Below are 25,013 nucleotides of genomic sequence, written 5' to 3'. Positions count from 1 at the left end.
TACCTTTATGCATGTGGTTTTTATACATATACACTGTAAAATGTATATTGTGTATGTGTATGTTGCATAAATATTTAAATTTGTACTCTATGTATATATCATTATTCCTAATAATTAATCTAAAAGTGTCCACCGTTAATGAACCTACTCCTGTTCTGCTGCGCTGTTGTGTAGTTGCTATATATATATATATTTTGCTGTTATATATTTTGCTATACAGCAAACATTAAGCAGCACAGTCAGCCCAGTATTTACAGTATTTTAATGCTAAACAGTTTTGATGTCAGTGAAGAATATTTGTAGGATTTGCTTTATTATCAGATTGATTATTAATGCTGCAGCTAAACCTGCTATACATTGGCATGTTTTCATATTACACACTAATAAATATTAATTAAAAATATTTTACTTGCACAGATCATTTCAAACACACAATCACTTCATGAACTGAGTCAGCAATTTAAAACAAAGTACTGTATATATAGACTTCCGGTCCACTATAAAAGGAACACTTTTACATCTGCTTATTTATACACAGTAGGTCATTTCATTTATTCAGTCAGCCAATCATGTGGCAGCAGCACAGTGATTTCAGAAGCTGCTGGTCTCCTGGGATTTTTACACACATAATTATCATCAACTAAACTCACTCTCATCTCTCCTTACTGCTTTCAGTCTCTGCCTCATGCAAAGACTTTTTATGTCCATGTGCAGGAGTCAATCATTTTTTAGTCTAAAGTTTTTTATAGTCCTGTCATGTTCTATTCTGATTGTTATTTCGATTCTTACCCATTAATATCTGCCATATTTCATTACAATCTCCCTAGGATTCCTAAAAGCTTAAGATTGTACTGTTTCAGACTGTGAGTACTGTGTGTGCATTGTGGGTACTGCAGGATTAAACTAAAGTGAAAAATCATGAACACGTAGATGAAAGAAATTTAAACTAAAAACTCCACTTGAAATTTTGTTACAAAATACATTTTGAACACCACTGAAGATCACATTGTAATTATAAAAATTAACATGTATGCTTTTCAGGGTGGATTTTTCGTTAAAAACAAATTAATGTCATTTGATTTTCATACATAAAATAGTGTGATTTAGTATTATACTACTTCTGCCTGTTGCAACTAGAACCTAAACTAGTCTGTGTTAACACACATCTCACTTCCTATTATGTTTCTTTAGAAAAAAGGGGGTCTTCCAAACGACCAAAAACGAAAGTACACCAACTGTGGAAGAGTGAACCTTTGGAACAAAGTGTGTTAACTTTCATCTACACATCTTAAAATAAGTAAGTATTTAGATTTTTGGCAGAAGTAATAGTATAATTTGTGCTAAACACAGGTGTAATGTAATTTAGTTTGAACAAATAATGTGAAATTGTCTTTCAGGGATGATGGTTGTTGGTGTGACTCTCCTGATTTTCTACAGCTTTATGGAATCTCATTCAGGTATGAAAAAATATTCTCATGTGTGTGTAAGCATTAGTGAATTCTATGGTTGTGGAATTAATGTTGTATATAATATAGTTTATATTTGGTCTACTTGTAAACACTGAAATGAAGCCTGAAAGCAGAGTAATTTGCTGTTAGCGTATAAACAAAACTCACAGATAAACATTCTGAATAATATTCTGTGAATCTCTGTACACAAGAGTAACATGTGAAAGTGTGTAATGATTCACGATTATAAAGAAAATTTTCAAAACTCCCAGAGACTAGAACCTGTTCTACATGTGGAATTAACTAAATTAATCGGACCTCATCAAACCTGTTCATGCTTTCAATTGTTTTGCATTTGTTCTCTGGGGAAGAGAGAAATATTTTACAGCATTGTGGTCCTGAAAAACAGACTGATCCTCATCACTCTTTAATAAAATAACTTCCTGTAACTTCAGGGTTTCTGATTGTTGGGATTATTTTTTTATGCATTATATTTATGTGTCAGTTTGTAAAACATCCATCCCTAGTTTAAACAATGTAAAGGAGAGAAAAGGAAAAGTGTCTAGCTCTTTTATTTTTAGGTTCAGCATGCATCAAAGTTTTTTTTTCCCCCAAATTCTGTTCTCTCCAAGTTTTCATTTACGGTTAAGTTCATAGGAATGTTTATTGCATTTCGGAGGTGTGATGTGTGTGCTAGAACTTATACATACATTATGCATGCGATGCACCAAAGTACAAAGTGTTTCATTATACCTGTACAATGTGAAGTTTACAGTAATTAACTTTAAAATAAATTTATTAAAATAAATATTGCAATATCATAAATCCAGTAAATTAATTTGACTAATACAGGATATAAATGAGCAATGCTGGAAATAAAGCACACAACATTCTAAACTGTAAAGCAAAGCCTTAAGCACCGAGTCACCACAACTAGCCCAAATAACTGGTACTGATTCAGTATAATATTTAGTGGTGTTAATTTAGTATTATAAACGCTTGTGGTTGTACTAAAAGGGCTAGCTCTGGTGGCTCAGTTCCTAAGGATTTAAATTACAGATCAGAAGGTGGTGTGGTCAAGTCCTAACACCACCAACCAGCAATATCTGCATCCTGGAACAAGACTCTTCAGCTCAGTTGTATCCTGCATTGAGGGAATATACTGGATTATGTGTTACTTTAGATCAAGTTACACATTACAGTCTTTACTGTAAATATGTTTTAAGTTTTACTAAACATTTAACAAATTTAGCAAATTAGATTAGAACTTTATTTATTTTATTTATGTTGTTAATGTTAATGCATTTATAATGCTAGTTAACATTAAAACCTCTGAAGGATGAAGTGAATAATTGATTATCTCAATACAGTGGCACCTTGCGAAGAGAGGGATAAACACACCAATTACTTTATTAGAGACACCTGTATGCCTACACATACATGTAATTATCTAATCAGTCAACTGTCTGGCAACTGTGTTGTGTATAAAATTGCACAGATACAGGCATTTAACTTCAGGCAACGTTCACATAAACCATCAGCACAAAACTCTGATCTCGATGATTTTGACTGTGTCATGATCAGTGTCAGACAGATTTGAGTATTTCTATAATAATTGCTGATCTCCTTCGATTTCATGCACAACAATCTCTGGAATTTCCTCAGAATAGCGGTGTAATAAAACAAATCTGGTGAGTGGCAGTTCTGTAAATAGAAATAAAAGAATGGGCAAAATGTCAGTCCTAAAGGTGCAAAAAATGGCTTTCTATTTTGCAGTGTTTAACATTTACTGTATGTATGTGTGTATGCATGTACAGGTAGTCCCCTACATAATGACCTATGTATGAAATATGTAGTGAACAAGTGTTAAACAATAAAATTGCACAGATACAATTTTAGTATTTGTGCAATTTTAAAACCAGAATAGGTTTTATATTTTAGATTGTCCAAAGTAATTCATGTCCAAAATTCATGGCATTCTCTCATCTGATTCATGAGGTAGTCACCTGGAATGGTTTTCGACATTTATTTCCTTCTTAATGTGCTTTACACAATCATTTGTCTTGTGAAGGGGAAGAGTGGGTCAATAGCCCAATTATTGGTCAGTCAACCAGAACAATCTCAAGAACCAAAATCATCTAATGTTCCACAGACAAACCATCAGCATTGTTCAGGGTGATATGAGGATCACCACAAAGGCAAAGAGTGAAACTGTTTTTGAAATATGTTATTCATTGTTCATTTCATATTTATGTTTTCATCAGCTAATGTGTACAGTCCTATACAATTTGTAAGCGATCATCAAAAAATATGAGTTTCAGTTTTCATGGCGAATGTACTGTTAAAGTCCCACAAGCTAAGATATCATTCCATCACCTTTAGCTTTAATTACAGCACATTCACAATTTGAGTCCTGGAATATGTCTGTGCCATCATGGAATAAAAACTTTATTGATGTGATACCCTGGCACTCAGGTCATCAGCTGACTACATCTTATTGCCACATAAAATTTTTGAACCTAGACCTGACCAACTGAAGCAACCCCACATCGTAACACTGTCTCCAGAGGTTTGTACAGTGTCCACTATGCATGATGGGTGCATCACTTCATGCATTTCCCTCCTTACCCTGTTGCACCCATCAATTTTTGGACTAGGGTCAAACTGAACTCAGCAGACTACATGACCTTTTTTCATTGCTTCAAAGTCCAAAGTTTAGGCTCCCTAGCAAATTTAAGCCTTTTTTTCTGATTAGTCTCACTAACAAGTGGTTTTCTTACAGCAACACTGCAGTTTACTCCCAGTCCTGTGATTGAGTGCACTCTAATTTTAACTATTATATGGTTTTGATTTTTATCATGCCAAATTTTACCAAGTGTTTAAGTGATCTCCAGTCATGAGGCTAAACCCCAAATTTCTTACACAAAGTTGATGGTTCAGCAATATCCATCCAGGTTTTAATGTGTTAAAGGGTTCTTAACCCAGTTCCTTTAAAATTGTTTTCTTTGCTTGCTGCAGCCCAATAGTTGTACCCTTCTGAATGGTGACTTTTTTTTGACCAGACAGCATAATTACCTAAATAAGCCTTGCTATGTTTTGGCGTAAGTGTTTCATTTGAGACAAACATCTGACTGACACTGCCATGGGTTTTTACTCCCCATATCAGGGAAAAACTCCACTCAATGTCCTCCTTGCATGGGACTTTATTCATTTGTTCTGACAGTCTGATTCTTTCTGTCTTGACCATTGTATCTATAAGTTATTATTTGTTTCTTTTTTGGGAAAAAAACAGAGCAGTTAAAGGTGGTTGGGCCAGAAGCTTCTCTTGATGCTGTAGCTGGTGAAAATCTGGTCCTTCCTTGTTTCATCAAACCCAACACCAGTGCTGTGGACATGACAGTGGAGTGGCTGAGGCTAGAGGAAATGCCCTTATTAGTGCATCGCTACAGGGATCATGCAGACAGATATGAAAAGCAGACTCCATCATACAGAGGAAGAACATCACTGTTCAAAGAAGAGCTACAGAAAGGCAACGCTTCACTTAAACTCTCACCTGTCCGAGTTTCTGATGAAGGAGAATATAAGTGTCTCATTGAGGACAAATCCTGGTATGATGACATCATTGTTCACATCAGAGTTGAGGGTAAGTAACATTTCTGCATTTAAGCTTTACACAATTAACTTTACAGAAAACCTGTATATTATGATACCATAATATCAGTGGTTTTTGCATACATTATTTGTATTTTCTATTGTATTTTTTGTTTGTTTGGGTTTTAGAATGGGAGTTAGCTTAATGCGCCCAATGAGAGAAATCTTTAAGGGGGACCATTTGGAAAGATCTTTCTTGATTTGTTCAAGAAGAATACCAAAATTATGTTTAAAAAGATGATTATGTTGGGGAGTAATACAGATACCAAGATATGTGAATTTATTTTTGACTATCTTCAGTGGTATGTTGGAGTACTGTAACTGCATGTCTACTTTACTAATTGGAAAACATTCACTTTTATGCAGATTGAGTTTATAGCCAGAGAGCTGACCAAAATTCTCAAGTAAGGAAAGAGCTGCCGGTAATGAAATCTGTGGGTTAGAAATAAAAAGCAGTAAATCATCTGCATATAGAGTAACTTTATGCACGGCGTCACCACATGAAATACCAGTAATCTGTTGACATTCACGTAAAGCAATTGCTAAAGGCTCAATAGCAAGGGCAAATAATAGTGGGCTTAACGGGCAACCCTGACGAGTTCCACAATGTAATTTAAACGGTTGAGAAGACAGGCCATTTGTCAAAACTACAGCGGTGGGAGCACTATAAAGTAATTTAATCCAAGAAAGTTAGGCCGGACCGAACCCAAATTTTCCAAAAACTAAACAAAGGTATTCCCACCCTACCCTATCAAATGCCTTCTCAGCATCCAAAGAGACAACACATTCTGGAACAGAATGATGCTGAGAATATACCACATTAAGTAAACGGCGGATGTTAAAAAAAGACTGACGGTTCTTTATAAATCCTGTTTGATCAGGTGAAATGATGGTGGGGAGAACACCTTCAAGTCTTGAGGCAAGCACCTTAGCTAAAATTTTTACGTCACAATTAAGCAGGGAAATAGGCCTATATGAAGCACAATCCAAAGGGTCCTTATCCTTTTTAAGCAATAAGGAGATATATGCTTGATTAAAAGTTGGGGGGAGAATACCGGTCTTAAAGGACTCTGCAAAAACAGTCAGAAAAGGAGCAAGCTGTGCAGAGAATTTTTTATAAAAATCTGACGGAAAACCGTCGGGTCCTGGGGATTTCCCAGATTGTAAGGAAACAATGGCAGCTATCACCTCCTCGTCTAAAATTGGCTTTTCTAAAAGATTACGGGCATCAGAAGATAGTATGGGGACATTTAATTGATCAAGAAATTGTTTAGTATCCTTCTGCAAGAAGGGGTCAGCGGTGTACAAAGTGGAGTAAAAAATCTCTAAATTTTTCATTAATGAGATAAATCAGGAGTGTTGAAAGAAAAGGGGAGTCGTGGCAGTGACTGAAGGTGTGGCCCGAGTGTTGTCCAGAGGAACCGAAAGTCGTGATGGTAATGAATCAACGGGGATGGACAACAATTTGGTTTTGCTGAGATTAAGGTTAATTTGATGAACTGCCATCTAAGATGACATGTCCGATCAAAGTGGAAATATGAGTGTCTGAGGGAGGAAAGGAGAAAATTTGTTTAGTGTCATATGCATAACAATGGTATGAAACAAAGTGTGGGGATATGACTTAACTAAGAGATTGGGTATAGAGGGAGAACAAAAGAAGGCCAAGTACTGAGCTTTGTGGGACACTATTGGAGAGTCTGCGTGGAGTAGATGTGAATCCCTGCCATGTCACCCCATACGACTGGCCTTATAGATAAGAAACAAACCATTGCCATGCTATGCCACAGATTCCAAGGCTTGCAAGGTAAAGTACTGCTGAGAGGTCCAGGAGGATGCGGACAGATGACAGTTTAGCCAAATCTAGCACAATGGAATTCCTCAGTGCTGCTTTGAATCCAGACTGGTTAGGGTTATTAAGGTTGTTCTGTGAGAGATAAAGAGACATTTGGTTAAAAAAAAATGTAAAGGAAAGGAGAGAAGTGATATCGCCTGATAGCTTAAAAAGATAAATCGGTCTAACCCTAGTTACTGACATCTGCTGGATATAGGCAGTGTTTCTTGAGGATAGGAGTAACCCTTGCCTCCTTAAATGCAGCAGGAACATTACCAGATGATATAGTAAGATTGATGATGAAGGGGAAGATTTACTGTAGAGGTTGGGGAAGATCTGGCAAATTTTTACAAATTTTCCAACATAAAAGACAAAAAACTTATCCACAGTCAGGGAGGATGGAGCAGAAGGTACATCGGACACAGTACATCGGATAAAAGTAGCTGTGCTATCTCTAATGGTAGAAAAGAAAAGGATTCAGGCTCTGGAAAGGATAATAGACAGGATTATGTAGGGTAAGAGTGAAGGATATCGTGTAATGATCAGAGTTGTGAAGTGGGATAGCAGTGATATCTTTAGCTGGAGAGGGACAGAAGAAAACCAGGTCAGGGGATTTCCCACTGTTGATCACTCAAAAGGCTGACTCAAACTACCCGTTTTGGTATCTCAAACTACCCACTAATCCCTCTACAATTTTGCATCCTCAATGTCTTTAGATCACATAGGCCTGGTTTGGTGGCAATCATGTAAATTCCCTAGGAGGAGTATATCAAAATCCAATGGATGCGTTTTAGCAAATGACACAAAATAACTGCATGTTTGTGTGCGTGGTGTGTGAGTTTGTGTGTTGACATTTGTGATGTGTGTTAGTATGTGTGTGTGAGACATGTGAATTGTTAGTGTGTGTTTCTATGTGCATGCTTGAGAGAGAGAGAGAGAGATGTGAGTGTGTGAGTTTTAAATTTGTAATGTGTGTGTATGTGTGTAAAGTATGAGTGTGTTTGTGCGTGTGTGTGTGCATGTATGTGTCCGTGTGTATCCGTGTGTGGCCAAGATGTTTTTTTAATTTTTTTTATTGTGGCCAAGATGTGGGTGTGTGAGTGTTACAATTTCTAATGTGGACGTGTGTAGAATAGGCTGCAGATGCTGGAAAAAAAGCATCACACTATGATGTTACTCAGTGTGATGTCACTGAATGTGATGTCACTGAATGTGTCACTTTTGTGTGCATACGTGCATGTGTGTAGCAAGTGCTGCATAGCAAGTGAGCTATGCAGCCAAATCTCTTGTGAGGGCCCCGGGCCACGCAACTCTTGGGCATCCTAATGGCAGTAGATTCCAACCTGTCTGCCAATTTTTATAAGTTTTTTAACCATGTAAAGCCCAACATAGTGGGTAAAAAAATCCTTAGGAAAACAAGAGGGTCCTGCACATCCTATAGTGCACAAGAACCGATGCCATAGCCACCCGGGCACACCAAAAGAAACAGTGGGCAAAGAGTGCACATTCACTTAAAGGGGAATGCCTAAAAGACAAAAGTGACAGTTTGGGTCTAATGAAACAAATTATAACAGTGTCCACTGATGTCAAAAGGGACTTAGCAACTAAACTCTAATGTCTATACTGTGTGTGTGTGTGTGTGTGTGTGTGTGTGTATAAATATATGTATGTGTGTTTGCGTATGAATTAGCTACTTTTCAGCATTAGACATCTAAACATGATATGTAAACATGAAGCCATATTAAAAGAACAAGAGGAAATAGTGGACATAGTTTAGTACTGCAGGAGTCAGGGCAAAACCATGTCTAGTCAATGGGCTCATAAATGTAAAAATTAGTTATGAGCGGTTTGACCATGACAAAATCATGTTCTTTCCATGTAAAATGTTTGAACAAATGTTTGAAAAATGTTTGTAACGGCCTTAAAATTGCGGGTACTGATTTATTTGAACTGTAGGATTCAGCAGATCTGCTGGAATCGTTGCGCCTAGAAACAGACAGATCCGAGGGATTTAGTGTGTTCATGAGTCCAAAGGTTTAAGGGATTCTAAGGATTCGGTGAGCGCCCCTAGCAGGGGCGTAGATTTAGGGTGGACGGAGGGGATGTGTCCCCACCAATATCCTCCGACCATTGAAATGTTCCCACCAATAATTTAATCCACTTAAAAAAAATCGTGCTGTCAACCTTAACCTAGACACGCAGAAAGGAATATATCATGTTCTCTCCGTGAGTCCTCCCGCCCCCAAAACACATATGAACATTTTGATTGGCTGTGCCTTTCCCTGCTATCATGTGAGAGCCTATGGCTGCGTTCAGATACAAGCAGCGCCAAATGCAGTGGATTTTTTTTTCCAGTGCAAGAAGGTGTGTTGGGTGACATACATGTGAGGATGGCGGCAGCAAATAAAAGAAGCTAGACATAAGAAGAAAAGTGTAAGTCACTTCAAGTTCGCTAGTGAATCCATCAAAGTAACGACAACAGTTAACGTTAATGCTAGTGGCTTTTTTACCGCTTTGACGCACATTCATTATAGCAGGGCAGGCTATAGTCTGTGAATACGGACTTAACACTAACAGCAGATCAAACAGCTAAATGTAAAAGTATAAATATAATCCCTGTCAGTTCTCCTAACCTAATGACGACTATTCAGTCAGAATGACTATTATGTCAGAAATCAGTCTTGTGGAAGAAATTTATGTGCTACATACTAATATTGCCATGACTAGAATTTTGTTGACGGTTCACCAATAAACACTTCGCACAAATAATTTTTAAAATGCATTCACTGACTTGGCAACCATTAATGATTTGATTCTAAATTTGCACACTAAGACTGATTGCTGTTTAAAAAGCATGTGTTTATCCTGTTTTGTCAGGTGACAGAACCTAAACAACTGTGCTGTATATCAGACAGCGATGGAGAGAAGGGTCTTTTTGGCTCCTTTATATAGGAGCAATAGGCATTGAGCTGTTGTGTGGTACCTAACAGTAGTTCATGTTTAGATGTGATCTACTTTTATATATACTGATGTTTGAGATGTTTCATTTGCACTATGGCTCAATAAAGAATAGTCTTTATTAAACTATCTTTTTGTCAGTTATTAAACATTCCTTTAACATTACACTGTTCCTTAATTTAACTTAATGAATTGCATTTCGAGTGAGAGAATACTAATTAATACTAGCAATCGAAGCATTGCCAGGCAGGGGATGGGGATGGGGGGGAGTCATAGGTCCCCACCAATGCCCAGAGCAAATCTACGCCCTTTGCCCCTAGTGGAGAACCATGGCAAAAGCAGATTGAATCTGTATTATAATGACACAACAAACTGCAGCTATTTCACATTTCCAGGATTTGATCTATAAAACTCTATAATCTGCTTTTATTAACCACCAAAAATATAAAAAAAAATGTAATAAAAAACGGCTCTGGCATTTGTATCACGCCAGCCTTGTTTCCAACCCCACAACACCAAAATAGGAATATTAAGCATGTGATACTAAATAGACACAATGTGATGCTTAATAGACACAAAATCCCCAGGTCAAATGCTGGCAAATATCTTTTTTTTAACTGAATCAAACCATCCCTGATGCCTAAAGTGCATTTGTAATTAAAATAAATATTTGCCATTGGTAGCTCTTGATTCTCATTAACTTTTATGTTTATGGTTGTTCTGCTCCAGCATTGTTGACGTGTTGATGTGATTTTGCTGCCCCCTAGTGGCAGTTGCTTCAGAGAGGGAAAAAAAAGACGAGTAGAGTTCTACATGCGGTTGGTTTCAGTCCAATGATTGGATGCCAATCCTTTGTTTTGTGTTTATAAATGCATCATCTGTAAGTTAATTTTTTATTATATAATATCTACTTATGGGTGATTCCATCTCAAATCAACCAGAGGGTTCCACCACATGATCACAGATTTTGCAGATTTTTTCACCAATTGTTGGTATCGGCATGAAAATAAAAAGCCCCAATTTTTTTGTCCCAACTCCCGCTTGTCAGCCATCTTGATTTTTGGCCTCGACGCGCTTCGAGACGTGCCACGCCCCTTTTTGAAATCCTCTTTTCCTAGATAACTCACTTGCTGTATGTCATATGGAGATGAAACTCGAAATATTTATGTAATTTTTCATGTAGATTCAGATTCTGCGATATTTCTGAAAAACCACTTTTTGGGGGTACCCCTTTTCGACCCCCCAGAACCCAAGGTCTGCATGTATATATGTCACTCAAAAAAATAGGGGTTACTTCACATCACCTCATCTTGAAAATAAATAAAAACCAGAGTTGTGTTATGCCTTGTTTTATAGAAATCTTTAAAAATGAATTGTCCAGGTTTTGCAACATTTTATGATTTGACATACAGAAATGTACTGCAATATCTGTAGAATACTTAATGCATACTCATAAAATCTGCTCCTTTCAAAGTAAAAGTAACCTTAAATTCTTCTGTAATGCATATCTAGTCAAAGACTGTTTCTCTTGGAGTTCTTTTAAATAAACAGCTTGGGCCTTGGCTGTATAGTGATGAGCTGTGCAGGAGTCACATTTTTCACATAGTAAGTCTCATAATAAAATCAGACACACAGACATGTCAGAAATTTTGCCATGGCTTTCATGATTCCACTGCTTGAACTGAACAATGTCATCTGGGTCCAAATCAGCATTTTCAAATATACCATCAAGATTAGGGCTGGGCCATATTATACTTTTCACGGTTATACCAGTACAATGTTAGGCAATGAAAAGAAAATGAAATATCGCGATTGAATAGGGGTAAAACGCGCATGCGCAGTGCCTTTGTTTTCATACATTTTTATAGTGGAAAAAGCATGGCGGCGGCGGAGAATAAGAAGGGCAAAAGCGGATCGTTGATGAACCAGAATTGGTTTGTAAAAATGGTGCAACTTCAGTAGTGTGGAACTGGTTTGGTTTTCGCCCGTTAGATACCCAACAAAGCACAAAATTTTTTGTAGAACATAACAAGCAAGCGGGTCGTCGTGGCATTTACAGAATGTCTGGGTTGAAAAAGAGGGATCTCATTAATTTCAACGCATCTGTAGCTTGAAGAAACAGCGTTTATTTATTTATTTTTTTATAAAAAATTAAATTAAAATAATTGAGGACATTTCTGTACCTAATTGAGGTGTACCTTTTGGGGGTCTCAGATCTGATTATTTTGGTACCAGTTTGGGGTCACCAGGTCATATGACCTAGAAGCTATTGAAGAAATAGCTTTTTTTAAATAAAAAATAAAATAAAAATGAATGAAGACATATCTTGGGATAAAATCAGGTGTACCTTGTGTGGGGCTCTAATGGAATTATATTGGTACTAGTTTGGGGTCACCAGGTGACATGACCAAAAAGCTATTGAAGAAATAGTGATTTATTTAATAAAAATATATAATATTTGCAAATTAATTCACAATACTCAATTAATATTATCTATTAACCAGATGAACCAGAATTGGTTTGTAAAAATGGTGCAACTTCAGTAGTGTGTGGTTTTCGCCCGTCAGATACCCAACAAAGCACAATTTTTTATAGAACATACCATGCAAGCAGGTCGTCGTGGCGAAGGGAGGAAACACCACAAACCTTTTTTATAATTTAAAGCAGAAGCACTTGTTTGAGTACAACAAAGCTGTTAAAGTACGTGAAAAACTTTCATGAGCCGTAGCATAATTTATCCATGTTTTTTGTTTGCTTGTTTTGTTTTTACTTAAGAGTTTTGAGTTTTATTATTTGACCTATTTATTTACCACACTGCAGTTTTATGTTGCAAAGCAACTCTTTTTTAAAGTTTTGTGTATATTATACATGGTTATGCTCAGGATATGTCAGCCCATTTCCACTGAAAATGCCTTTTGGTTAAATTGTCAGCAAGGAATTTTCATTTGCACTGTTAAAATTTTATATAGCTTTAATGCACATACAAACAGCTGCTAGTTAATAGAAAGTAAGTTGATGGGTTTTTTTTGCACTAATAAAGTTTTGGAATTGTAAAGTATTTTGTCTCGTGTCAATCATATCGTCAATTATATCGTTATCGCAAATGTTCAAATATATATTGTGATAAATATTTTTGGCCATATTGCCCTTCCCTAATTAAGATAATCAGATAGTTTTGATTTAGGGGGCCACTGCTCACACCTGTGCAACATATAGTCACGAGAATCCAAAGAACAGACAAGCTTTGCCATCAAGTCTTTGTAATCAGATTGTGATTAAGACAACAAACTACATTGGAAAGATTCAGTAAAAGAATTAACATAAATGAAACACACTTAATTAGTACGAAGAAAAAGATGATGCAATCATCCTCAAGTTCCTTGAGTGCGAGGTCACTCATGGAGTTGGTTGGAGATAATTCAACTTTCTGATCAGTATGAACCTGAATGGTTCAGTTACAGGATACTGTTTGACAGTAATAATGTATCTTACATGTACCACCATAAAATGACACATTTACTGGTAGATAAGGCCTATTGTGTAGATCCATGTACATTCTCTGTATATAAAATGTGTATCAAATCGTAAAACATTTGCAAAACCTGGACAATTCATTTTTGATGATTTCTATAAAACAGGGCATAACACACCCCTGGTTTTTATTTATTTTCAAGATAAGGTGATGTGAAGTAACCCCTATTTTTTTGAGTAACATATATACATGCAGACCTTGGGTTCTGGGGGGTCGAAAAGGGGTACCCCCAAAAAATGTTTTTTCAGAAATATCTCCATAACCACAGCAGATAGCCAAATTCTGATTACGGAATCTAAATCTACATAAAAAATACATAAATATACCCAGTTTCATCTCCATATGACATACAGCAAGTGAGTTATCTAGAAAAAGGGGATTTCAAAAAGGGGCGTGGCACGTCTCGAAGTGCGTCGAGGCCAAAAATCAAGATGGCTGCCATTTTTTAACGAGCGGGAGTTGGGACAAAAAAATTGGGGTTTTTTATTTTTATGCCAATACCTACAATTGGTGAAAAAATCAGCAAAATCTGAGAAGTGATGGTGGAAAATTTCTCTTCCACTGGTTCATTTGAGATGGAATCACCCTAATATATATTTGCATATATTTGTAATATCACATTTATTCAAAGCTTCAATTTTATGTAATATGTGGATAACCATTAGATATTAGCTTAGCCTACTATATCAGTTTTACTCTTTATTCATAAGGTACCTGGCATCTTATTAAAACGTCAAACACTAAGATGAATCCTGACTCGTCTATACTTTATGGATGGAGTTTGGCTGGCTGTTAAATTGCATGCGTAGATGCAAGGAGAACAGTACAGTAAAAAGATAAAGATACTATAAGCAAATCAAGTTACATGGCAAAAGAACACAGTCTTATTAGTACTATAAACTCAGATGAGAAGCTAGCAGCCTCTACAGAGGAAATCACAGAAGAAGCCATGAGCACAGTTGACAGAGCTTTCGAAGCAGGTTCAAAACTTTCTCGTTCAACACGTTAATTGCGATCGTCAAGGATGTCAGCTAGTATGGCAGCAAACACCGCACAGCTCAAGCAGAAGCAGCACGAACTCATATTTCATTTGTAAAGAAAGATAATGCGATTAATCTGGACAAAATTAAATCAGAAATGGCCCATAAATTGGACAAAGCCAAAATAGAGGCAGATCTGGAGGTGCTTCAACACGAAAGGGAACAAGCCACTGCTCTGGCCCAGGCAGAGGTGCTAGAAGCAGCTGTAGCAGCGATAAAGGATAATATTTCCAGTGCTAGTTTCTCAGTGTCTTTCCGCAATAAAGTGAAGCGCATACAATACTATGTCGAAACACAAAAAGGGACGGAGCCAAAAGAACCACTGGTGAAGAAGTTTCTTCTTACAAGTACCAAGTGGCTGACAGGACCGAACTTTCTTCATGTAGCCTCAGAAAGCAATCCAGTCTTGCAAAAAATGTGTGAGCTAGTGGATCCAGAGACGGATTCAGAGGTTCGACCTTTACCTCAAGTGAACACTGCTGCCTCAGGTATAATCGAGAAACCACTTACCCCGGAACGCTTTGAACGCTTTTCCACATGGAAGTCCCTGTTAAAAGCAGTAACGTGCTTGATCCATGTCGCCAGGTCATTTCACTGTAATTCGAAAGGGCAGACATGCAAATATATGGGCTGGCATAAGTGCCTTAAACCTTACTGTCTAAGTGAGTTGGCTGAAGCCAAAAAGATTATCCTTCTTTCTGTTCAGAAGTCAGTCTTTCCTGAAGAGTATAGTGCTCTCATGAGAAATGTTGAAATCACTCAGAACAGTGCTCTACTAAAGTTGAATCCTGTTCTCGGTGAAGACGGACTAATCACAATTGGTGGTCGTCTAACACATGCACCTGTGGTCAGTGATGAGGAAATCCCATTGTCTTACCTGGACGTCATGTTATCTCTATCTTACTAATTCGTCACTTCCATGAGCAAGTAAAGCAGTCTTTACTGAAGAGGCTATACGCAGTGCAGGATTCTGGCTAATTAATGGAAAGAGATCGATTAGTAGTGTCATACATAAGTGTGTTGTATGTAGGAAGTTACGTGGGAATACAGAAAGTCAGAAAATGGCTGATCTTCCGGAAGAGCGCCTCAGTCCATCCCCGCCTTTTACATATGTCGGTTTGGATGTGTTTGGTCCTTTCTCAGTCTCAGCTCGTCGGACAAGAGGAGGTTATGCGGAGAGCAAACGTTGGGCCATCCTCTTCACCTTGCAACGGCAAACAAAGAACTGGGATTCTCCAATAGGCGAATGACCCAAAGATGCAAGAATACCTCAACAATTGCTCTTGTTCATGGGAATTTAATCCACCCCACGCTTCACACATGGGGGGAGCTTGGGAATGTTTGATAGGTGTAGTAAGGAGAATCCTGGACTCAATGTTGATGCAGTATGGATCTCGTCCCCTTTCACATGAGGTGTTATGCACATACATGGCCGAAATTTCTGCAATAATTAATGCAAGGCCCTTAGTTCCAATCTCATCAGACCCCGAATCACCTCTCATGCTAACTCCGGCTATGCTCCTCACTCAAAAGGTCGGGGCTTCTCCATCTCCTGGGAACTTCTCAAGTAGTGACATGTTCAGGCAACAGTGGAAGCAAGTACAGAGTCTTGCCGACAACTTTTTATTATCGCTGGAGACGTGAATATCTTCCAACACTACAAAGTCGTCGCAAATGGAATAGTACCCAGCCTGACATTCAAGAAGGAGATCTTGTTCTCTTAAAAGATAATCAGAGCTCTCGAAACAAGTGGCTATGGCTTTTGTGTCCAAAGTCTTTCCAAGTATTGATGGGAAAGTGCGAAAAGTGGAGTTAAAAGTTTCTAAAAGCGGATCTGGAAAAGACATAAAGTATCTCAGACCTATTACAGAGGTTATTCTTCTATTGTCTAAAGACTTTAGGAATTAGATAGGACATCCTTAGGATGTAGTATCCTGGACAGCAATCAGCAACAATGCTGCAGTGTTCTGCTCCAGCATTGTTGATGTAATTTTGCTGCCCCCTAGTGGCAGTTGCTTCAGAGAGAAAAAAAAACGAGTAGAGTTCTACATGCGGTTGGTTTCAGTCCAATGATTGGATGCCATCCTTTGTTTTGTGTTTATAAATGCATCATCTGTAAGTTAATGTTTTATTATATAATATCTAATTATATATATTTGCATATATTTGTAATATCACATTTATTCAAAGCTTCAATTTTATGTAATATGTGGATAGCCATTAGATATTAGCTTAGCCTGCTATATCAGTATTTCTTGCTATTTTCTTTGCCTACTGATAATTGTTTATTTGCCATTTCTTTTAGTTTTACTCTTAATTCATAAGGTACCTGGCATCTTATTAAAACGTCAAACACTGAGATAAATCCTGACTCGTCTGTACTTTATGGATGGAGTTTGACTTGCTGTTAAATTGCATGCGTAGATGCAAGGAGAACAGTACAATGGTCAAAAACAAAAGAGACTCAAAATACTATACGTGTATACTATACGTGTCCTGTAACCGAGGGTTACAGCGGATTCATACACATTCACATTCCATACAAACTTAAATAATTCTTTTGATTGTGTAAAGCTGCTTTGCGACTGTTACGAATAAAATTAAACCCCTACTCAAAGAGAAATAAATGAACCGTAACAAGTAAACAGGGATCCTCTTTAGAAGATCCCTGGGGTCCCCGCTCTCACTCCCCAAAAGTTTCACGACCACAAAACACAGTTAGAATGCAAGAAAAGAAATTTATTAATTAAAATGGACAGAAACAGCATAGCCTTCGGGAGGGGAAACGCCAAAAGAAAATACAATGAACAAAACTAACTACCGATCGCAAAAACTAACCTAGAAAAGAAATTATAAAGAAAAGGATACAAAATCTTCCCTCCCTACTAACAAAAACAGGAGAAAAACGAACATAACAAACAGGCACCCACCTCCCAGCCGTAGTCCACTTAACAAGGATCAGGAAGTAAGGTGACAAAACATAACAGCTACCAACACAACTCAGTTATACTTAATTCACAAAATAACAACAAATGTCTTGCTTAGCGATCCTTTCGCAATCACTCAACATAATCGAAAGAACACATCAAATACGAAAAGGGAAACCAGGAGAGCGGGGAAGCCGAAGAATCCTCCATCACTGCGCCATCACGCCGGTCGCCAAACGAATCCGTCCTCATGAGCCACTCCACCTGTAAACAATTAGAGGTAGAACAACACTACACACAAGCTACACCGTAACCAAGCAACAACTTACAACCACTTGTAACACCTCCACACCAAAAAGATACAAACAAAAAGTTTGTATCTAACCACAACTTAAGCTTCAGCCTCATGGACCCTGGACAAGGCATCTGCAACCACATTCTGAGAGCCTTTCTTATGCCAGATATCCAAAGTAAACTCTTGAATTATTAGCGACCAACGCATTAAACGAGTATTCAAGTTACGCATCCTGGCCAAAAAAACAAGAGGATTATGATCTGTATACACGACAATTGGAAAGGAACTTCCACCTAAATACACCTCGAAATGTTGCAACGCTAAAAGTAAGGCGAGGGCCTCCTTTTCAATTGTACTATATCTGCGCTGACACGGTGTAAGTTTCTTTGAAAAATAACAAACTGGGTGTTCAATTTCCAACTCGCTTTCTTGAATGAGAATGGCACCAACCCCAGTAGCAGAAGCATCCACTTCCAACTTGAAGGGACGTCCAAAATCCGGCGCTAAAAGGATAGGGGCATTACACAATAAATCCTTAGCTGCTCGGAAAGCTTGCTCACAAGCTGAAGACCACACAAAGACCCTAACTGTGCTGAGAAGATCGGTTAGTGGTGACACAACACTGGCAAAGTTACGACAGAATCCTCTATAGTATCCTGTCATACCTAGAAATCTACGTAGTTCCCTTTTATTTTTCGGTACCGGAAATTCCAAAATAGCTTCAATCTTTGCGTCAACTGGACATACATGACCCTGACCTACCTTTTTCCCCAAGTACACCACTGTGGCGACAAATTTAAGGTCAGAGAAGCATTAATAAGACGTGCAAACACCTCACGTAAAGAACACACATGTTCTTCCCAGCTAGAAGAATATATTACAATATCGTCCAAATAGGCCTCACATTTCTCAACTCCACTTAATACAATACGCATTAATCTCTGGAATGTTGATGGCGCATTACGCATTTCAAAGGCCATAACGGAGTACTGCATAAAATCGTCCGGGGTTACAAAAGCGGAAATCTCTGAGGCCCGAGATGTAAGGGGTACTTGCCAGTACCCCTTTAGAAGGTCTAATTTCGTTACAAACTTTGCAGGACCAACACGGTCAATGCAGTCTTCCATACAAGGGAGTGGAAAGGAATCAGGTTTAGTTACTGCATTGACTTTACGATAGTCAGTGCAAAAGCAAACCGATGAATCAGCCTTCGGAACTAGTAAACACGGTGAGCTCCACGCACTCTGACTGGGACTTGCAAAATTATTTCGATGCAAATAATCGACCTCTGCTTTTATCAACTCACGTTTCCTGGGATTAAGCCGGTAGGGATGCTGTTTTATAGGGTTTGCATAACCTACATCGATATCATGTTGCAGTACCGTAGTCTGTGATGGAATGTCACAAAAGAGCGAAGGAGAATTTTCAATCAACTCAACAATATCTCTCTTCTGAGTCGGAGTTAAATGATTTAAGTGAAGGTCTAAATCATTCAATATTAGGGAGTTCAATAATCGCCCAGTAGGCACAGAAAACTCCTGTTCAACAACATCATCTGCTGTAGATAATGATGCAACAACAGCACTTGGCTTAACAGTAAGCGCAGTTGGTGTCGAATTCCCCTTCACATAAGGCTTTAACATGTTAACATGAACCATTCGAGACTTCCTCCGGCGATCAGGCGTACAAATCAAATAATTTGTATCAGACAACTTCGTGGTCACAGTGTAAGGACCTGAAAATCTTTGTTGCAATGCAGAACCTGGCATAGCCAGTAACACCAAAACTGAATCACCCGGCTGAAACGAACGAGCGACACTTTTACGGTCATAATACTCCTTCATCTCTGCCTGTGAATCAGCTAAATTTTTCTTCGCTCTTTCACATACCTTGCAAAGCCGTCCACGAATGGAAGAAACATAATCGGCCACTGGTACAAGCGACATGTTATCAGCAACCAATTGTTCGCTTAATAACTTTAAAGGGCCACGAACCACATGTCCAAAGACAAGCTCTGCTGGACTGTAACCTAAAGATTCTTGAATGGTCTCTCTTATCGCAAACAAAAGCAAAGGAAGATCATCCGCCCAATCTTTACCAGATTCCACACAGTGAGCACGCATCATTGATTTGAGAGTCTGATGGAATCTCTCTAGCGCCCCTTGTGATTGTGGATAATATGCACTTGACACAGCATGATTCACAGACATTCCATTCAACACTTGTTCGAATAATTTAGATTTAAAATTTGTTCCTTGATCCGTCTGAATCACACGGGGTAAACCGAACGTTGAACAAAATTTAATCAACTCTTTCACGATGGTTTTTGCTTTAAGATTACGTAACGGTATTGCCTCAGGGACACGCGTTGCTGCACACATCAACGTCAAAATATACTGGTAACCCACTTTTGACTTTGGCAATGGGCCAACACAGTCTAAAATGAGTCGCTCAAATGGCTCTCCCATCACTGGAATAGGCTGCAAAGGAGCCGGCCGAATGATTTGATTAGGTTTACCAGCAAGTTGACAAGTGTGACACGAACGAAAATGCTTTGCTACAGCAGATCTTAAACCAGGCCAATAAAAGTACTTGGCAACTCGCATGAATGTTTTAGTACTACCTAAATGACCAGATAATGGATGATCATGAGCAAGTTTAAGAACTGCTGCTCGATAACCAAAAGGTAACACAATCTGATACTCTGGACTTAAATCAGCTTCTTTAGCCTTCTGAGACAGCCACTTACGCATCAGTACGCCTCTGTCCCAAAAGTATTGTACACCACAAACATTATCTCCTTCCACGGTACCTTCCGCAGCCTCAAGACAGTGCGTCAAGGAAGAATCCAACCGTTGGGCTCTACCAAGTTGGTCTCGCCCCATTGTCAATGAAGGTTCTCGATCAGCATTTTCACTAGCCGTTTCAGGCTGTACAGACAATGTCAATTCAATGGGAGAATCTGTAGAAGCAAGAAAGGTATCAGATAAATCAATGATATCCTCATTTTTGCGTGCTTGAGCACGAGTAACTGCACATGCTGAAAATGTCAAAGGGAATTGACTGTCAAGCTTTGGATCACAAACAGGACTCTGTGCTACAATCGGGTGAGGAAATACCTTGCCACCGGCCAGGTCATTTCCCAAAATTAAACTCACACCCTCTACAGGCAGTCTTGAACGTACTCCCACTTTCACAGGACCTGAAACTAAATCAGATGTCAAAAACACAGTATGAAGGGGAACTCTTACGCAGCTCAACTCAATCCCACGAACCAAAACATCAGTTCCAGTATAAGTCTCCTTTGAAAAAGATAGCACATTTTCAAGGATAAATGATTGTGCCGAACCTGTGTCTCTCAAGATGGAAATAGATTTCACTGTAGAATCAGGAGAAATTGAGACACCACCTTTGAAAACAAAAGGAGTAAAGTCAGAGACATCTGAACAACATTGGTTCTCAACAAGATCCACTGGTTCACAAACAACATTGCCCACACTCTTCGGTTTTGCAGTTTTTTTCTTCTTCCAAGCTTTACAGTCAGCAATTAAATGACCAGGATCTAAACAATAAAAACAAACCCTTTTGTTGTTAGAACTCTTATTCTGCCCCTTACATTGCTCAACAAATCGTGCCATTGGTTTCATTGAACGAGTAATCGAGTAAGGTTTTTCAGTATTTAAAAACACTGATGTACCACAATTCGGACCAGCAGCAGAAGAAAATGTAGTCTTATGAGTAAGCACATATTCATCTGCTAACACTGCAGCCGCTGAAAGTGAATTCACCTTTTGTTCGTTAAGGTAAATCACTAAACTTTCCGGTAAGCAGTTCTTGAAGTCCTCTAACAGAATCAGATCTTGTAACTGATCAAACGTAGTGGTTTTAGATGCTGCACACCACTTTTCCAACAAAACTTTCTTGTCACGTGCAAATCCCACAAATGTTTGCTTCGCTGATTTAGTGTAACTACGAAACTTCTGTCTATATGCTTCAGGAACAAGTTCATACACCCGCAACACCGCAGCTTTTACCAAATCATAATTGAGAGACTCTTCGATGGGTAGCGCAGAACATACCTCCTGTGCTTTACCTACTAAACTGCACTGTAGCATTAATGCCCACATATCCCTCGGCCAATTCAATTTGGCCGCAATACGTTCAAACGCAATAAAATATGCGTCAACCTCCGATTCACGAAACGGAGGCACAAGCTTAATATGCTTACTAGGATCAAATGGAATCACAGCAGCAGGCATACTAATAACATTTTCTGTTGATTGATCAGTTGTAGGCACATTTACATGCACAGGAGTTACAACAGACGGAATTACAGTTCGCTCATGCGCTCTCTCTCTCTCTTTTTATTTATGAACCATCTCAAGTTCGCGTAAATGTAACATATGATTATCATGCTCTTGTCGCTTGATTTGTAACTCTATCTCCTTCAACTTAAACAGAAGTAAAGGGTCTGGTTTAGATGATGGTAATTCAGCCGTTTCTAAACCTTCACTCTTTTCCATTTCACTATCTACATCACTTTTTACCGGCAACAAACCTTGTTCAACAAGTTTAGCGTACACTTCAGCTTTAATCACTTTTTTGGCTGCAGAAGTTGATATGGAAACATTCAAAATTTCAGCAATTTGCACAAGATCCTTTTTACGAAATGTATTAAATTGCTGTATACTAGGTTTAGAAATAAACGCTCCGATATCTACCTCCATAATTGAGTGCTTTACGTCAATAGATTAATACAAATGAATTATTGCTTACAAAAAAAAGCAAACAATGGTATCCTTTAGACATCTGTTAATAAAACTCGTTTAAAAATAAACGAGAAAACAGCGAGACAGGCGGACAACCCCCGACTTGTTAAACCAAAACAAACATAAAAAGAAATACCGGAAAAAACAAGCGGACGAGCCCCCATTTGTTACGAATAAAATTAAACCCCTACTCAAAGAGAAATAAATTAACCGTAACAAGTAAACAGGGATCCTCTTTAGAAGATCCCTGGGGTCCCCGCTCTCACTCCCCAAAAGTTTCACGACCACAAAACAAAAGAAATTTATTAATTAAAATGGACAAAAACAGCATAGCCTTCGGGAGGGGAAACGCCAAAAGAAAATACAATGAATAAAACTAACTACCGATCGCAAATACTAACCTAGAAAAGAAATTATAAATAAAAGGATACAAAATCTTCCCTCCCTACTAACAAAAACAGGAGAAAAACGAACATAACAAACAGGCACCCACCTCCCAGCCGTAGTCCACTTAACAAGGATCAGGAAGTAAGGTGACAAAACATAACAGCTACCAACACAACTCAGTTATACTTAATTCACAAAATAACAACAAATGTCTTGCTTAGCGATCCTTTCGCAATCACTCAACATAATCGAAAGAACACATCAAATACGAAAAGGGAAACCAGGAGAGCGGGGAAGCCGAAGAATCCTCCATCACTGCGCCATCACGCCGGTCGCCAAATGAATCCGTCCTCATGAGCCACTCCACCTGTAAACAATTAGAGGTAGAACAACACTACACACAAGCTACACCGTAACCAAGCAACAACTTACAACCACTTGTAACAGCGACAATGACAATTGTTAAAAGCGTTATACAAATAATATTGAATTTAATTGAATCTATCGGACTCAGTGTACAGTAAGAGATTCATGAATCCAAGGATTTAGTGGCTTCTAGGGATTCGATGAGCGCCCTCTAGTGGAATATTATAGGAAAACGCAGTCAGAATCCTTAATGACTCAAGTGACTTGTGAGACTCGGAACCGTTCAGTGAGTGATTCAGAAGGATTCGAATCCGTTAATGTAGCCGGGTTTAACACTCGTAGGTAATCATTAGCAACTCTGAAGCCAAACTAACACGGGCATTTTTATATCCCTTAATGTACGAGTACTGAAGCGCCGCTACTCCTTAACTGTTAATTAACTGGGTTTTTCGTTTATGTCAAAGTTTTGTTAGCTGAGCGCTCGCGTGACTAAGCTCACCTCAGTAATCATGGTGCCTCAGTATAAAAACTGTGTCAAATAGTCTGAAACAAAAATGTTTGTGTGTGTGTGTTCGATAACAAGGTAATATAGGCAGCCTTTCTAAAATTACACGAGTCTTAGTTTAGCTCTATACGTGACCTTAAAAGCTTAATATAATTTCAGTATATTTAAAACTTTCTTCTTTTTCATGATTATAGCTCAGGGAAGCCACCCAGTGATCACGATGGAGAGTTATGATAACTCAGGAGGGGTTAATCTAGTGTGTGAGTCCAGAGGCTGGAACCCTGAACCTGATGTTCTGTGGCTGAACAGTGAAGGAGACCCTCTGCCTGCTGAAGAGACACAGATTGACAGAGACACTGAGGGCTTCAGTGTGAAACGCCGCATCACTGTTCATGATTATAGTGACTCCAACAGATTTTACTGCAGACTTCAACAGAAACATCACATGATAGAAGCAGAAGTCATCATTAATAGTAAGCAAAATCATTAATACATGAAAAAAAACTTGAAATAAGACATAATAAAATAAAACTTTTAGATTTTTTTAAGATTTATATAGTAACATATGTCATTACATATGAGGTAATTAAACATGAACACGATAAAGATAATATTTTTGTGTTAGAACGTGTGCATTTCTGATTTTTTTTTTTTTTTGTGTTTGTTCTGTCTTTCCAGTTGTCTTGCAATTATGAAGTATTCTTCCCCGGGTTCATAAAAAAATCTGTAACAGGCTTGGTTTCATTTTAGGTAAAGTCTTTGAGGCTTGGAAGTGGGACGTCGGCATTTCAGTGTCAGCATGTCTTATTACTCTTGGAGCAATAATAACTGCAGTTATCTGTTACAAGAAAGGTAATCTTAAAATTCCTTTATAACATTCCTAGCACATTCAAACACACTCACTTTAAGTCAGAAAGGGTTGTAAATCATCCACTTATATCAGGTGCGTTAGCGCACAAAAAACGTGGAGTCCAGCTGGCCATGCTTTTTGTGAAGCGGAAGATTTAATTCAGCCCTGTCTTAAAATCTTAGTTTCTTTATCTATTATATAACATTACCACAATCCTTTTCTAAAAGTAAAAGAGGATATTTAATAAATAAAAAGTTTGAGAGAGTGTCACGTTTCTGTCTGCACATCAGGACATTATTACAGAAAACATGATTTAGCTTTAAGGTTTTTCATTAGAAAACCCTAAAGTAGCTATACATTAAAGTTTTTAATTAAAATGCTTAAATGTTTGCAATGTGACATAATTCTGCAACATTATGCAAATTAGCATATTGATACTTAGACCTCAATAAAT

The 25,013-nt window shown here is 38.2% G+C and overlaps 1 protein-coding gene across 1 annotated transcript; it reads left to right on the top strand.

Moving 5' to 3' along the window:
• The first annotated feature begins 1,208 nt into the window (after window positions 1-1,208).
• On the top strand, window positions 1,209-24,679 carry LOC128524687 (butyrophilin subfamily 1 member A1-like). The gene is made up of 5 exons (XM_053497404.1): window positions 1,209-1,297; window positions 1,398-1,457; window positions 4,741-5,091; window positions 23,904-24,182; window positions 24,460-24,679. The coding sequence occupies exons 2-5, from the start codon at window positions 1,400-1,402 to the stop codon at window positions 24,582-24,584; spliced, it is 813 nt and encodes a 270-aa protein (XP_053353379.1). The 5' UTR covers window positions 1,209-1,297; window positions 1,398-1,399; the 3' UTR covers window positions 24,585-24,679.
• Window positions 24,680-25,013: the final 334 nt, after the last annotated feature.

This window comes from Clarias gariepinus, chromosome 1 (assembly GCF_024256425.1).
Source record: "Clarias gariepinus isolate MV-2021 ecotype Netherlands chromosome 1, CGAR_prim_01v2, whole genome shotgun sequence".
NCBI lineage: Eukaryota > Metazoa > Chordata > Actinopteri > Siluriformes > Clariidae > Clarias > Clarias gariepinus.
This window is presented reverse-complemented; position numbering and strand designations above follow the sequence as displayed.